The 13,265-nt window shown below is 37.7% G+C and overlaps 1 protein-coding gene across 3 annotated transcripts; it reads left to right on the forward strand.

Annotated features, from left to right (window-relative positions):
• Positions 1-633: 633 nt before the first annotated feature.
• On the forward strand, positions 634-9,213 carry ca7 (carbonic anhydrase VII). 3 transcript variants are annotated; one of them, XM_042409264.1, is made up of 8 exons: positions 635-796; positions 2,276-2,473; positions 4,401-4,519; positions 4,967-5,062; positions 5,289-5,351; positions 5,461-5,616; positions 7,793-7,894; positions 8,438-9,213. In XM_042409264.1, exons 1-8 carry the CDS (start codon positions 760-762, stop codon positions 8,453-8,455), a joined length of 789 nt encoding a protein of 262 aa, XP_042265198.1. In that variant the 5' UTR covers positions 635-759; the 3' UTR covers positions 8,456-9,213. The 3 variants fall into 3 exon arrangements, with proteins under 3 accessions (XP_042265206.1, XP_042265198.1, XP_042265189.1); XM_042409272.1 differs by lacking the exons at positions 7,793-7,894; positions 8,438-9,213 and adding an exon at positions 5,906-6,220 and having other exon boundaries at positions 634-796; XM_042409255.1 differs by having other exon boundaries at positions 636-796; positions 7,793-9,213.
• Positions 9,214-13,265: the final 4,052 nt, after the last annotated feature.

Genomic DNA, 13,265 nt, shown 5'->3' on the forward strand with positions numbered 1-13,265 from the left:
TCTTTAGCCCATAAAACATCGGCAATAAAATAGCAGAATAAAAGTCTATCTGTCTTTGTCAATGCATGTGGAATAAAAAAATAAACAAACAAATACGAATTTAGAAAACAAAATACTTTACAAAAAAGTCTGTAAATATTTAATATTTATCATTACAGCCAAAAGTTGAATTTTCATTTAATTTTCAGCCTTGATTTAAAAGGAGTATAAAAGCAATTGTTTTAAGGACCATTGCACATTTCTACAGTGTTAGTGGCGATGATGATTTAAAGGCTATTAAATGGTAGCCTACAGCTTTTTAAATCCATGGTTACATTGACCATATTGATCATTTTGTGAGATATTTACCTCATCATACTTATATTACATATATTAATATTGCACATATTGCAATATAAATCTGTATTGTAAGCTTACTTAGTTTAAGAGTCACAATTAAGCTTAGAATCCAAAAAGAACCGGTGTGATGCATCAACATTACACAAAATTAAAACCTGTCATGAAAACAAGACAGGTGTGATGCGTGCACATGTCTGTGTGCGCCGGCGCGTGTGTGAGCGCGAGAATGTGTGTGTGTGTGTATGTGGGCGTGAGGGGGCGTGTCAAGAAAAAGGATAATTGCCCTCCCCTTTAGTCACTACATAAACTTCATCAATAGCTGCACCGGCTGATGTCCTTGTCCTTCCCCCACGTGCGCACCGGAGTGCGAGAACCTCAACGCCGACTGCTTGATTAGACTTGGATCCAAAAGCAGGGACAATGACAGGGAATCAATGGGGATATGGGAAAGAGGACGGTAAGATTTCGCGCATCCAAGCTCCAGGCAAACCGCTTTCTCATTCAATTAAGCCAGGGTGTTATCAGAGACTGTAAAGGGCTGTTTTTTTATTTGGTCTTGCTGAGCCATTACGTGGTTTGTCCAGAGGAGCAACGTAGATGTTAAGATAGCTGTTAATGCGAGATTAACCCCATGCTTAGAGGGATGACTGCTGTCACCTTAACCTGACTTTCCAGTGGATTTGTCCTGGGCTCTTCAGTGGTGTATTGAAGAAAACAAATATTTTATGGCATAGTGTTTAGTTCAGTGTTCAATATTTGTCTTTAAGGGAAGCGTCTTATTTATTTTGCTTAGTGTAGATTTTGTGTAGATTTAGATTGAAGAGAATATCAAGCATTTATGTTCTCATCATCAGGCACTACATACTCAGGCAACTCTGTTATTTATGCAAGCTATGATTTTCTCTAATTTTTCATATTGTTTGACAGTATGGACTCAAGCATCACTATCCACAATCAGACACCTCACATCTTTATACAATCAGGCACTGAAAATAAAGGACAAAAAGCCTGTCCGGTGGCATCACTGTCACATACGGAAAAAATACAATCTACTTAGTTTTGTGAGCTTTACTCATTTTTGTTTTCGCAAATTAGTTTTCAAATGCATCAACAGTTTAGCCCCCCGAGCCTCTTTCCAGATATATCCAAAGACAAGACAGTACCAGAGTAACTAGAAGCAGGGTGAATGGCAACTGTAAAAAAGCCACATTGTAGATCTAAATCTGGACAATCAGCCTTCTCCATAAAGGTCTGTCAACGCTGGAACACATTACCCACTGAAATCAAATGAATTCCAGATATAAAATCTTTTAAAACAAAGGTTAAGTGCTGGCTAAAAGCAAACCAGAGCTGTACCCATTTTTAGCTAATTTTATTGTAGTGTTAATTTTTTTTCTTTCTCTTTCAACCTGTACATCACAATCATTGTTTTTCAGTATGTGTATTTCATTGTACTCCATATCTGTAGTGCACTGTGGTTTTATGATGGTGAAAGCTGTATATTTTAATGACACTGTATGTAAAGCTCAACTAGGGACAAGAGTTGAAAATTAGCAATAGCTATAAACTCTCTGTAGAGCACATCAGTTTCATGCTCTGTATTGGAACTATGTTAAATTGCATTGTCCCAACCAAATCAAATCAAATCAAATCAAATGATATAAGATTTGATTTTTGTGCCCAAGTTAGTGCTTTGAGAAACAGATGTTTTATAGTAGTTTTTAATAAAATGAGCATGCTGAATAAAAGCTAAATCAGTATTCCATGTTTAAGTAGGTGAGCCAGTGAAACCTTTATTCTTTTTTTTCCTTTTAAGCTACATTTGCACTTCACACATGACAGCTGACCGCATGAGTGCAGCAGTGTGAGTGTATTATGAACACTTAAGTCCTAAATGATATTGTTTTGGTTGCTTGTTGTCGTCTTACATAATTAGGTCCGTCTGTATGGCACAAAAACTTCCCCGTTGCCGAGGGGAACCGGCAGTCTCCCATTGACATCGTCCCTCAACAGGCTTCACATGACCCCAACCTGGACCCGATTGTCCTCAACTATGATCACTGTACCTCCATGAACATCACCAACAATGGACACTCTGTAGTGGTGGACTTTGATGACTCTGATGACCGTTCAGGTAAGAAGAAGGCGGTCTTTATTTGTATTTACTTTAAACATCAGCTTTTAAAATCACAATCTGTCAGTTTGTTCAGAGATGTAACAGTTTTAGATCTGCACAGTATTCGCACTTACATGTGGATGTGGTGAAACTGAAAAATAAACAGAAACGTGACAGGAGAATAAAGTCTTGGCATGGACTATGTGCATTGATACGATATGACCTCTATGACAGTATTAAAAGATTATTGAGTGCCTTGCGAAACAGTAATTGACAGAGGTCACAGTTCGGGGATAATCTTAGCTCTGATATCTTCTGTCAGCTGTATGCAGTGGAAATCTGTGCTAAAGGTTTACTTTATGTGAAAATATGCTTCAAAGGTGAGATTACCTTGATTTTTAGAAAGTGCAAACCATGCGCATAAATAACCATAATCAAAGGTTGCAAATAAACCCCTGATTATGCTGGAAGAAAGTGCAGCCAGCAGTTAACTGTATGAGTATCTGTCTGCTGGACAAGAGATATAATAACCTGAGGTGATTTCAATGCTTATTATGAACCTATTTGCTTTTATCATTGGGTGGATCCATGTTATCCACCCTGTCATTACCATGAATGATAATCTCAGAAATGTGGGGCTGTTTGGCTATCTCACAGACAAGTAGCTATCACTGAAAATAATTTATGGAAGAGGAGACCTGTAGGAAAAGAAATGCACTTCCTCAGCATTTTTCATCAATAGTTCAAATGAGGTGTGCAAATCGCTTAAACCTGCTGTTGTCAATCTGTCTTGTGTGGCTGGGTCTGGGTTTACACACGTATATATGCACGCTGCTTCTACAGAACATATTTCACTTTTTGGTTAAAAAACCAAAGATAAAGTAACACAAAGAAAAGTTTCTATAAAGACAGATGCACACAATTCAAGAAATCCAAACTGATAAGCATATATCAGATCTAGCTTTGAATGTTAGAATAACAAACAAGAAAGGAGTTAAGGGAGGTTATAATTGTAAGTAATTAAGACAATACTTAAGGCAGCCCTTAATGTTAGCATTACCATACCAAGGCCAAGATTTACAACATCATAATTACCTTTTTAAATACCTGATTTAGCGCATAAGTTGTTATAAATGGTTATCTATTTATCATTTAACTGATGGTAAATAAATAGTCTAAAATGTCCAAATAATCTTATATATCTGTTACTAAACATCTATGTAGATAACAGATTTTCTTTCCTCTGGCTGTCTCCATTTTAAGAAGTGTTTTGCCCCTTGTGTCATTTCTGCCTGGCTGACTTGACTTGGACTGGTGTGGCCTGTTTGTCAAGAGGATGTCAGCGGAATCACAATGAATAACAATCAGATTAGAGTGGTCCATACCCAGCAGTCTATACCCAGCAGTACAGGCCACAGGCTTGGAAAACAGTCTGCGCTGTCCTGACAATGGGCATGTCATTATGACACGCACAGTTAAACGACATGAGAGCGCCATTAATTCTATTTATTGATGACCTTATTATCCAGTGGACCTGAATAGGAGGTTAAATCAAGCTAAATAGCTATATTTGCATAGGATTGGCTATTTGTGTCTCTACCTGAAGCATGTGCCAGAGAACGCTAATGATAGATTTGTTGGTGAAGCAGGCTGTCTGTTTGTGTTCATGTCTCAGCATTGAGTGAGAAATTAAATGAAGTCTGCTGGGTGTTACTGGGTTGACTCATTCTGTGCTGTGTGTGTGTGTGTGTGTGTGTGTGAATCCTGCAGTGGTACCAAGCTGTCTGGATGATACCACACACAGGATGCTCTGTGCAGCTCGTTGCTGGAAACACCCACCGACAGAGAGTGGGAATGTGGATGTGTGCTTGTGTGAGGATGCTGAGCCTTTTTTTTAAAAATTTTTTTTTTTTATTTTTTTAACTACTCCTCTCATCTTCTACAGTGATCCAGGGAGGCCCTCTCGACAACCCCTACAGACTGAAACAGTTTCACTTCCACTGGGGCGGAAAGGGCTGCCATGGCTCTGAGCACACTGTTGAAGGGAATAGCTATGCATCTGAGGTCAGTGTTTGGGGTCTGAATACTATAGTGTCAGTGTCTGATTACCAATAGATACAGAATTACAGGATACCCAATTTTTGGCTAATGGTATTTGGTAAGGTATATTTAATGTGATTTTCTACAAAATCAATTCTTATGTCTATGTGTGAGGTTTCTTCTCTTATATCATTGTCTAAAATAATAATGTCCACCATGTAATCAGTGAAGAGACTATTATACGTTTCTATAGGTAATTAAGCATAACTGGTTTGTCATTTCCATCTTAACATGCATTATATGCCTGCTAACATGACGTAGATATACTTATTTGGAAAATATTTGCACATGATTGTCCCACACAGGTGTAGAATGCATGACTTGAGTTAATTTATTTAACTATAAAAGCCTTTTTTTTTATTCCCATTCAGTTCCTTTCTGTCTTTCTTTCCTCCTATTTACCCCCTCTAGCTTCATTTAGTACACTGGAACGCTGTCAAGCACGACACATTTGGGGAAGCGGCTGCAGCTCCCGATGGCCTCGCTGTCCTTGGCATCTTTTTAGAAGTAAGATGTTTCTCTTGAGTGCTATCCCATTTTCTATCCTTATGCCCCCTTTTCCTTTCCATTTAGTATTAGTGTAACAGCATAACAGTTGTTTGAATGGTCTGCATTAAGTCATGGCAACGTGACCTGAAGCAAAGTCAGAATAGTGTTATATGAAAAGATTCGATCTGGATTCCCTTCAAAAGTCATGTGATCAAATTCAAAAACAATCTGTCTGTTATGTCAGTCAGGTGACGACCACAGATGGCTCCACATGATAACAGACGCTCTGTACATGGTGAAGTTTAAGGTGAGTACTACAGTATGATTTTACATGCAGTGTTCATGTGTTTTTTGACTTGTTCTCAGCCTCATTGCGGTCATATATAAATGTTTTTGTCTTTTTGTTTCTATTACAGGGCAGTGTCACAGATTTCAAAGGTTTCAACCCCAAGTGCCTCCTACCCAGCAGCCTCCACTACTGGACCTACCTTGGATCGCTGACCACGCCACCCCTCCATGAGAGCGTCACCTGGATCGTCCTGAAGGAGCCAATTATAGTGTCTGAAAAACAGGTGAGTGTAATTTTGACCACAAAATAATCCAGATTTATCAAATCAGATATTGACAGTGCTCATCCTAAATTAGAGATAAGTTTACCTGGGTCTTGATCAATTATTTGAATGATGCCTAAAAGAAACATTAACTTTATATTTTGATTGTTGAAAGAAAAAGAGGAAGTTGACTTTTGTCCTATCATTAGTTTCTAATTTAATACTGGTGCTGTGCATTTACAGTATGTGAGACAAGAATATTGACCACCAAAACCCTGTAATGTTAGATATAGATATTCTTTTATTCCAGGTCAGGTGTCACAGCCAATAACCCCAATCCAGCTATCCTGGCTGCAGGCCAGGCCTGAGCTACCCCTCCTGGCACAAGATCTACATTTTCCCTGACTATAACTGGGGGATCTGCTGGCACTGCTTAAAAAGAAGCAATTTAAAGTACCAAGGATGTGCAAGAAAAAACTACAAATTCATAATGATTAAATTCTGGCTGTTACAGAAGAAAAATCATAATTCAAATAGATATCTGAAATAATATGTGTACCAGCAAGAGGATTTTTAGACAAAACTGGCATTTGATTTTCGTGATTATTACTGATTGCTTTAACATATTGGTCTGCACTGATATTTTTCTTATCCTAAGTGTTAACTTTTCTTAAAATGTTTTTTCTGACTGACTGAAATTACTTTTTTCATAGAAATGACAGAGTTGCACACAATTATAGTTGGCAGTCAGAAGGCCATGTTTTATCTGTAAGTCAGTGGAGTTTATGGGAATTTATGAGGGATTCTACAGTTGGATCAGTCAGTTATGGAATCAGTGTTTCCCGGCCAGCATGACGAGGGCTACACTACAAAGTTCAGCATCACTGGATCTGTATGCCAAGTCTTAGTAGTGGTGGGGTTGGGGTTTGCCCGCTGTCGGACTTCCACAAATATACTGTTTGGCTAGTGTGTAATGCTATACTTAGATGCCAAAACAAGGGCCAGCGTCATTCATGGGGCATGCAGTATTTTAGGGTTGACTTGTTTTTATCCACCCCTCTTAGTACTGAATTTAATCAGAAAGTTTAGGTCTGATAACACCAAGTTGCTGACAAGTTAAGCTTGCTAACTGGATGACTGCAGCACATGCCTTCCAGGTCCCCCTGTGAGCTGGCCCTATGGCAACTGCTGCCAGCCTCTGGATTACACTCTCTCACTGTGTTGATCTTTTCTAGTTTACTTCCCCATTTTTAACTCTGGGAGGACTAGTAGGGAGTTTTAATGACGGCGGCACCTTGGATGTAGTCCTGAACATTCTGTCTGTAAACCCATAGCTAGGGGTTAGGATGTAAGCTAGGCAACTGGCCTCACAACCTATGACTCCAGGCCTCAAGCCTTTGATCCCCTCCAGCTGATTATCCTGATGGATGGATGACTGGATGGGTACAGGGCTTTGATTGAGAAATGCTTTCATGGAGACCCAGCAGGGGAAAGCCCTTGGATAACAGGGCATTATTGTGTTTTTCATTTCCCCCACATAATGGTAGACATAGAGCTAAAGGGAAATACTAAAAAGAGAGTGGATGTTTGGGTAGTTTTTACGCCTGGGAGTGGCATGCGTTAAAGGGTAAGTGGTAACATGCAATATTTTTCTTATTATCAACAAATCTAATGAAAAGACCAAAACCAACAATGAATTGATCCTGTTGCCTGTGTATCCAAAAGCCTGATAAGGCTAATTCTTCCGTGAGGAATCTATATGATAGACCTCCATTGTTGTCCAAAAACTATGAAATTCACATCAATGAGCCACACTGATGCACTTGTTCCTTCATCATGAAGAACATGGGCACTGTAGTTTATTCTTAGTCCATCCCACTTGCACCATCCTGCTGTCATAAATGCTGACTCGTGAACCAAATCTGCAGCTAAAAAAAGGCCCCAACAAATGCGCTATTTACTCCTGTTTGAGTAAAGTTTGCTAAGAACTAAAAGAATTGAGAGACAGACTGATGCGTTGTCGGTTTTGGTCTTTTAATGGGATTTGTTAAACAAACACAGAATATCGCCAGCCTTATCCTTTAATGGGCTTACGGTGTCTAGTTTAAAACAAAGGTTGTGCATACAATAGCAGTAGTTTCAATTTCTTTGCAAGGATATAATGAGGAATTTACTCTCTGTCTCTCTCCCAATGCAGCTGGGCAAGTTCAGACTGCTCTTGTTCACTGGGGAGGAAGAGGACCAGAGGACACGCATGGAAAACAACTTCAGGCCTCCTCAGCCCCTGAATGGCAGAAAAGTGCGTTCCTCCAATTAATGCGACCCCAAGAGATCTGATGTCATAGATAACGAAATCGCTTTTAGACAACAGAGTGAATGCATAAATATGAGTGTACTTTTACCTCATGTTAGCTTTCTGATTCTTTACTTCTTTACAGAAGGAAAAAGTTCAAAGAGTAATTCTCATCACTGCCAGAACATTAAGATGCATGTTTATCTTCACTGGTCAGAAGTTTTAATGACAGTGGGAGGAATGATTTAGGGAAAAATAAAAGGGATGTTACAAAGTAATATTAGAATACTAACACTTATGATGCTCATTGGGTATATATAATTATAAGCTTTATGAAGATTTAAAGGTTGGATTTATACTTGCATAGCTATTTAAGGAAAACAAGTGTTGAGAAAAAAAGGTGCTACCGTACAACTAGCAGCAAGGTCTTGTAAGGCGTTATTACCTTTAATCCTCTGCTGCTCCCCAATTAAATATCTAACTGCCTAGATATACAGAGCAGTCTGTTGCTGTTTGCACACTGGTACTATGCCACCCTGCCGTCTGCAGATCCAGGGCCTCAGCTGATCCCGATTGATCCTCCGCTGATCCAGCCTTTTGCTGGTGGATATCCAGTTCTTGTGGTCACGGATCCTTTCCAACAACGAACTGGAGGTGGGATTGGATTAGTGCTGCATTTATCTAAAGTGCTCTGTTAGGTCGTGACGGGTAGCATGAAAGTCTCAGATCCTTTACAGCTTAAGAGACTGAGATATTTGTCCCCATCAGGGTGGTTATTATTTTTAGCATGTTTGCCCAAAACCTGTCTTTACAACCATCTCTCACTTGGGGTTTATCAAACTCTAGCAGCCCAAACAAAGACCCAATGAATTCAATATTTCAAACAAACTGTGCATCTTTGTTTTTCTAATCTTCATTCTGAGATTAAACTACACCTCGGTTAAAGCGTCACATTTCCTGCTCCAGTCTCTTTACTATGCAGGAAGGTTTCAGCGTGATGCACAAACTTCTGCAGTTGCAGTTGTAAGAAAAATAAATGCACAGTCCAACATGTAATGCCTGACAGAGGCCCTGGTGTCTCCCACTTGGTGAGTTATGGCAGCTTTGTGTAATGCCGGTCCTTATTTAGACCGACTTGGATTTTGCTAATACTGACCTATGGCAGGGATAAACATATATTGTGGCCATACAACCAGATGCACACATGAAGAATCACACCTCACTTATGATTGTTTTATGTCATTGATGTGAAAGGACATTAAAAATGTAATTTATGGGTGGTTTGAATGTTTTTGTAATGCATTCAAAATTTTGACATTTGACATTTGCTGAATGAAATAAAATTCGAAATAAGTTTGATTTATTTGTTTTTTTTTCATTTGAAGGGGTTCTTACCAGATTTGTAATAACCAACATTTTACATATGCAGTAAAAATAATTGAAAATAAATAGCTGGACAAATGGCACCCAGCAGGTTGTTGAAAGGAGTACAAGTGGACATTTACATGAAATATAGTCTGCAATTTGTTTTTCCTACCAAAAAGCACCATTCTCCACCATTATTGAAGTTGCAATATATGAACTTTGTACCTTTGTATCTACATTGTGTTTTTGAGGGAGGTGCCATTCAAGCAAATGTTTAAACTCACTCTCACAGATCAGCAGTAGCAAGACTGTGTTCAAGGTAATTAGTAGCCAGGATCTAGCCTGGGGCTGGGGGTGGGGGGGATAGTAGAAGAACAAGAAGTAACATGGACCATCATCACAGTCAATTATTTACCAATGGTGCTCATTGAATGACTTTATTTGGCCCTTAAGTTCACATGATGGAGTGTTTATACTTAATGCATGAATAAACTAATGAGCCAATATTGTAAAAAATGCCCAAGAATGTGTGTCTGTAATGTTGCTTAATGATGATTGAGGCCAATTTACTTGTTTGCTTCTGCAAAGTTGTGTTTCTGTCTGCTATCTGGATGAGACAAATTGAGAAAAGGTCCCTTTATCTATCAAGAAAGTTTTATATACGTCATAAGGTCATGTTGTTTTTTTTTGTATTTGGAAGGTTAGGAGCTGCTTTATCTTTTAACTACTGTTCCTGCATCCATGTTATTTATTGAATCAATCAAACAATTATTGGTGTCCCCAAAGCACTCACAGGAAGGAATTAAAGTGAATTTGCATTTTATTGACATCAGTAAAAAAATTAAAGTTGCATTGTAATTATTTAGTAGGTAAAATAAATAAAGTAATAATCAGCATTCTTTTATTCACATTTTCTCTCCAAACAAGGTCCTTATAGCCCTATCGAAGAATGTGTAGATCCTCTTCAGTGGGCTCTTCTAAACTTTGTGCACCTTCATCAGGTCACCCATGTGGCTGACATCTCCTTAGCTCAAATTTTGTACAGAAAATAATGGTTCCTGTGGGGATGGAAGTCAGACGTTCTCTTTGTAAAGCAACAAAGTCAGTAATGAAGATAATGGATTTTTTCAATAATCAGAGTGCTACCCAAAAGTTCAGTTTTTCTACAACAGAGCCCCTAATTTTAACTTAATAGTAACTTTAGTTTATTACACAAGGTGATTTGCAAGTGTGTGAAGTGTGGGCCTGGATCTTAATCAATATCGAAGAGCTGCAAGTGTGCTGTTGTAGTGTTAAACAAACTGAATTTAGATACATTTGAAATAAAATGTTTACTCATTATCTAATCATTCACAAGGAATTTGTTTTGGTAAAGCTCTGCTGAATACTATAGCAATAACAGCAGTGTCTGTGCAGATCAATTATTTTTATTTGATTAGCAAATAAATATGAGTGTGCACACAAACAGACTGTGTATTTTAGCTAAGATCAAGATCATTGCTATTTATTGATTTTACTGTATCTTACTCTATTTTTCAAACAACTTATTGCAGAACAGGAGAATGACAGACAGACTTCTGCACATATATAGCAGCTCTATAGTCAAAATATAAGTTGGGGACAAAATTAAAAATCACACAACTAGTGATTAGAAAATAGTTGATAAAACATATAAATGTTTCACATTTTTTTCTAAAAGAATAGCAAGTTTTTGTGCTTCTTAATCACAGAGATTGTTAATAGATGCATAAAGGTTTTAATTTATAGCTTATTAATAACATTCTCCTACAATATTAAACATAACTTGATCTTAACCAGGAGATCCTTTCACATGTTGAATACTGCAGGTCAGAGCAGCTGGATTGGCATTATGATAGAACATGTTTTTCATGTTCTATCATAATGCCAATCCAAAATGGGCATCTCAAAATGCTGAAGACTAGACAGGAGGAAAAGATGGAGAGAGATGGAAGGCAAAAAGACTGGAAGGAGAGATGGAGGACAACAAAATTACAGTAAGAGATCAGGAAATGAGAGACAGAAGACAGTGAGATGGAGAAGAACCGAATGAGAAAATTGTGACAGAATCAAAGACAGAGACAGAAACTGATGGAAAGCGAGATGAAGACAGATGACCCAGTGCCTGCCACAAGTCCAGCTGGACCTCATGGTATGTTTGCTTCTGTTCATATAAATTCAACTACAGTGGATCACCATTTCACAGTACAATAACATGTTTTTAGTTGTGATGTATTTTCTATTGTACCCGCAGAAATTTTTATTTGAGGACCCCCATCCATCCATCTCCCATGTCACCTGGCCAAAACCTTTGCACTGTAATGACCACTGTGCATGTTTAACGCATCAAAGTCCAGTTTTTCAAAATCTTACATGAACAACTGCCAAAATCTAGTTGCATTTAATCTAAAAGTCCAAAAAACTTTCTTATTCACATTGATACCTGTATCTTTCAAAAAAGTAAAGAGACACTGTAGATTGGACACCAACAATCAGGGTAAATATTGATCCTGCTGGAGGTTTGTATTTAGAGGCCAATTAGAGACAAATAATTCTGTAATACCAAGAAACTGTGTATAATTGTAGAGGATGCAGCAAATATATTGTACATCAGAAATAAAGGTTAAATATAGAATTTATTATTTTCAATTTTTTAAATGATGGTTGACTTAATGAATAAAGTAGTTTGCTTAGAAACTGTTTTATGCTTGAGTTTGTCTGGATTATAAGTGACTAAAGTTGCATTTGACTTTCCCCCCCCTAATTTCATTCGTCTTTTGAACAATTTTGACTACAGTATTTGTCCAGCAGATGGCAGGATATAGGTTTACATGCTAAAACAGAAGGCAGAGCTTGTGTATTTCTTACTCTGTGGCATTTGGACTGGGGTTACCTGACAATATTTACAACAAAATCTTTGAACTGAAATAGAATAACAACATTGAAGTCCAGTTCAAACATATTACATCTGATGCAAATTCAGACTCAGACTCTTTCATTGAATTTTTATTATATATATACATATATATATATATATATATATATTTATTTATATTTATATATATATATATATATATATTTTTTTTTTTCATAGATGTATTCTAATTTCATTTTCAGATTTTGATGATGCTTTCTGTATTTGTGTTATCTACACAGTGTGTTTAACTTGTGTTGGTCTTCCTGTAGGTGGCAGCATCTACTGTCTTTTTTAATCAGATGCGAGAACTCTGGTTTGCCTTTTACCAGCCACAAGGATTTCATTTAAAACAACTGTACAATGTCTTTGATGGTACATGGAAGTGGATTGATGTGGAAATTAAATTACGTATTCTATATATAATGTCTGACTACAGGAGAAAAACAAGTCTGACCACCAACCTTTTATTCTTTTGCTATCAATAATGCTTGACCTTGCCTTTGTCCGCCTTCCTTGCTACTCTGTAAGTGTTGTATGAATCAAAAGGTTGCATTACCCCATCTGGTTTCATTTCCATTTAACTGCTGATGGCTGTGGAAAAAAACTGTTTGCAGGTTAATGAATAAAGAATGAAACTGGGTGTGTGTGAAGTATATTTAACACATATTCTCAAATAATCCCTCCAAAATAGCATCAGGGAGCTTTATTGAGACCGAGAATGCCTGAGCGGGCACATCATCCTCAGCCACAATCGATGTGCCATGTAATAAGATATTACAGTCAGGCCTCAGAAATAGAGTCAGTCAAATGTATTTTTAGCATCACGATATCTACTTGCTTGTTGTAGTGATTTTTCCCAGACACAGCAACATCTGACCAACTTGTGAAATACAAACCTGCAGGACAAACGGGAAGAAGGAAAAGTTGCTGCTCAGGCAAAATAAGTTTTTGAGAGAATGAATGGCTGAATAGTCTTGATGAGAATTCAGAGGAAGGTATCAAACAACCAGCAGGAATTATTCCATGAAGACTCTGCACCATCATTATAGTCATCATTTATCTATAACTAGCATTACA

The sequence above is a fragment of the Thunnus maccoyii genome, chromosome 1, assembly GCF_910596095.1.
Source record: "Thunnus maccoyii chromosome 1, fThuMac1.1, whole genome shotgun sequence".
NCBI classification, from domain to species: Eukaryota; Metazoa; Chordata; class Actinopteri; order Scombriformes; family Scombridae; genus Thunnus; species Thunnus maccoyii.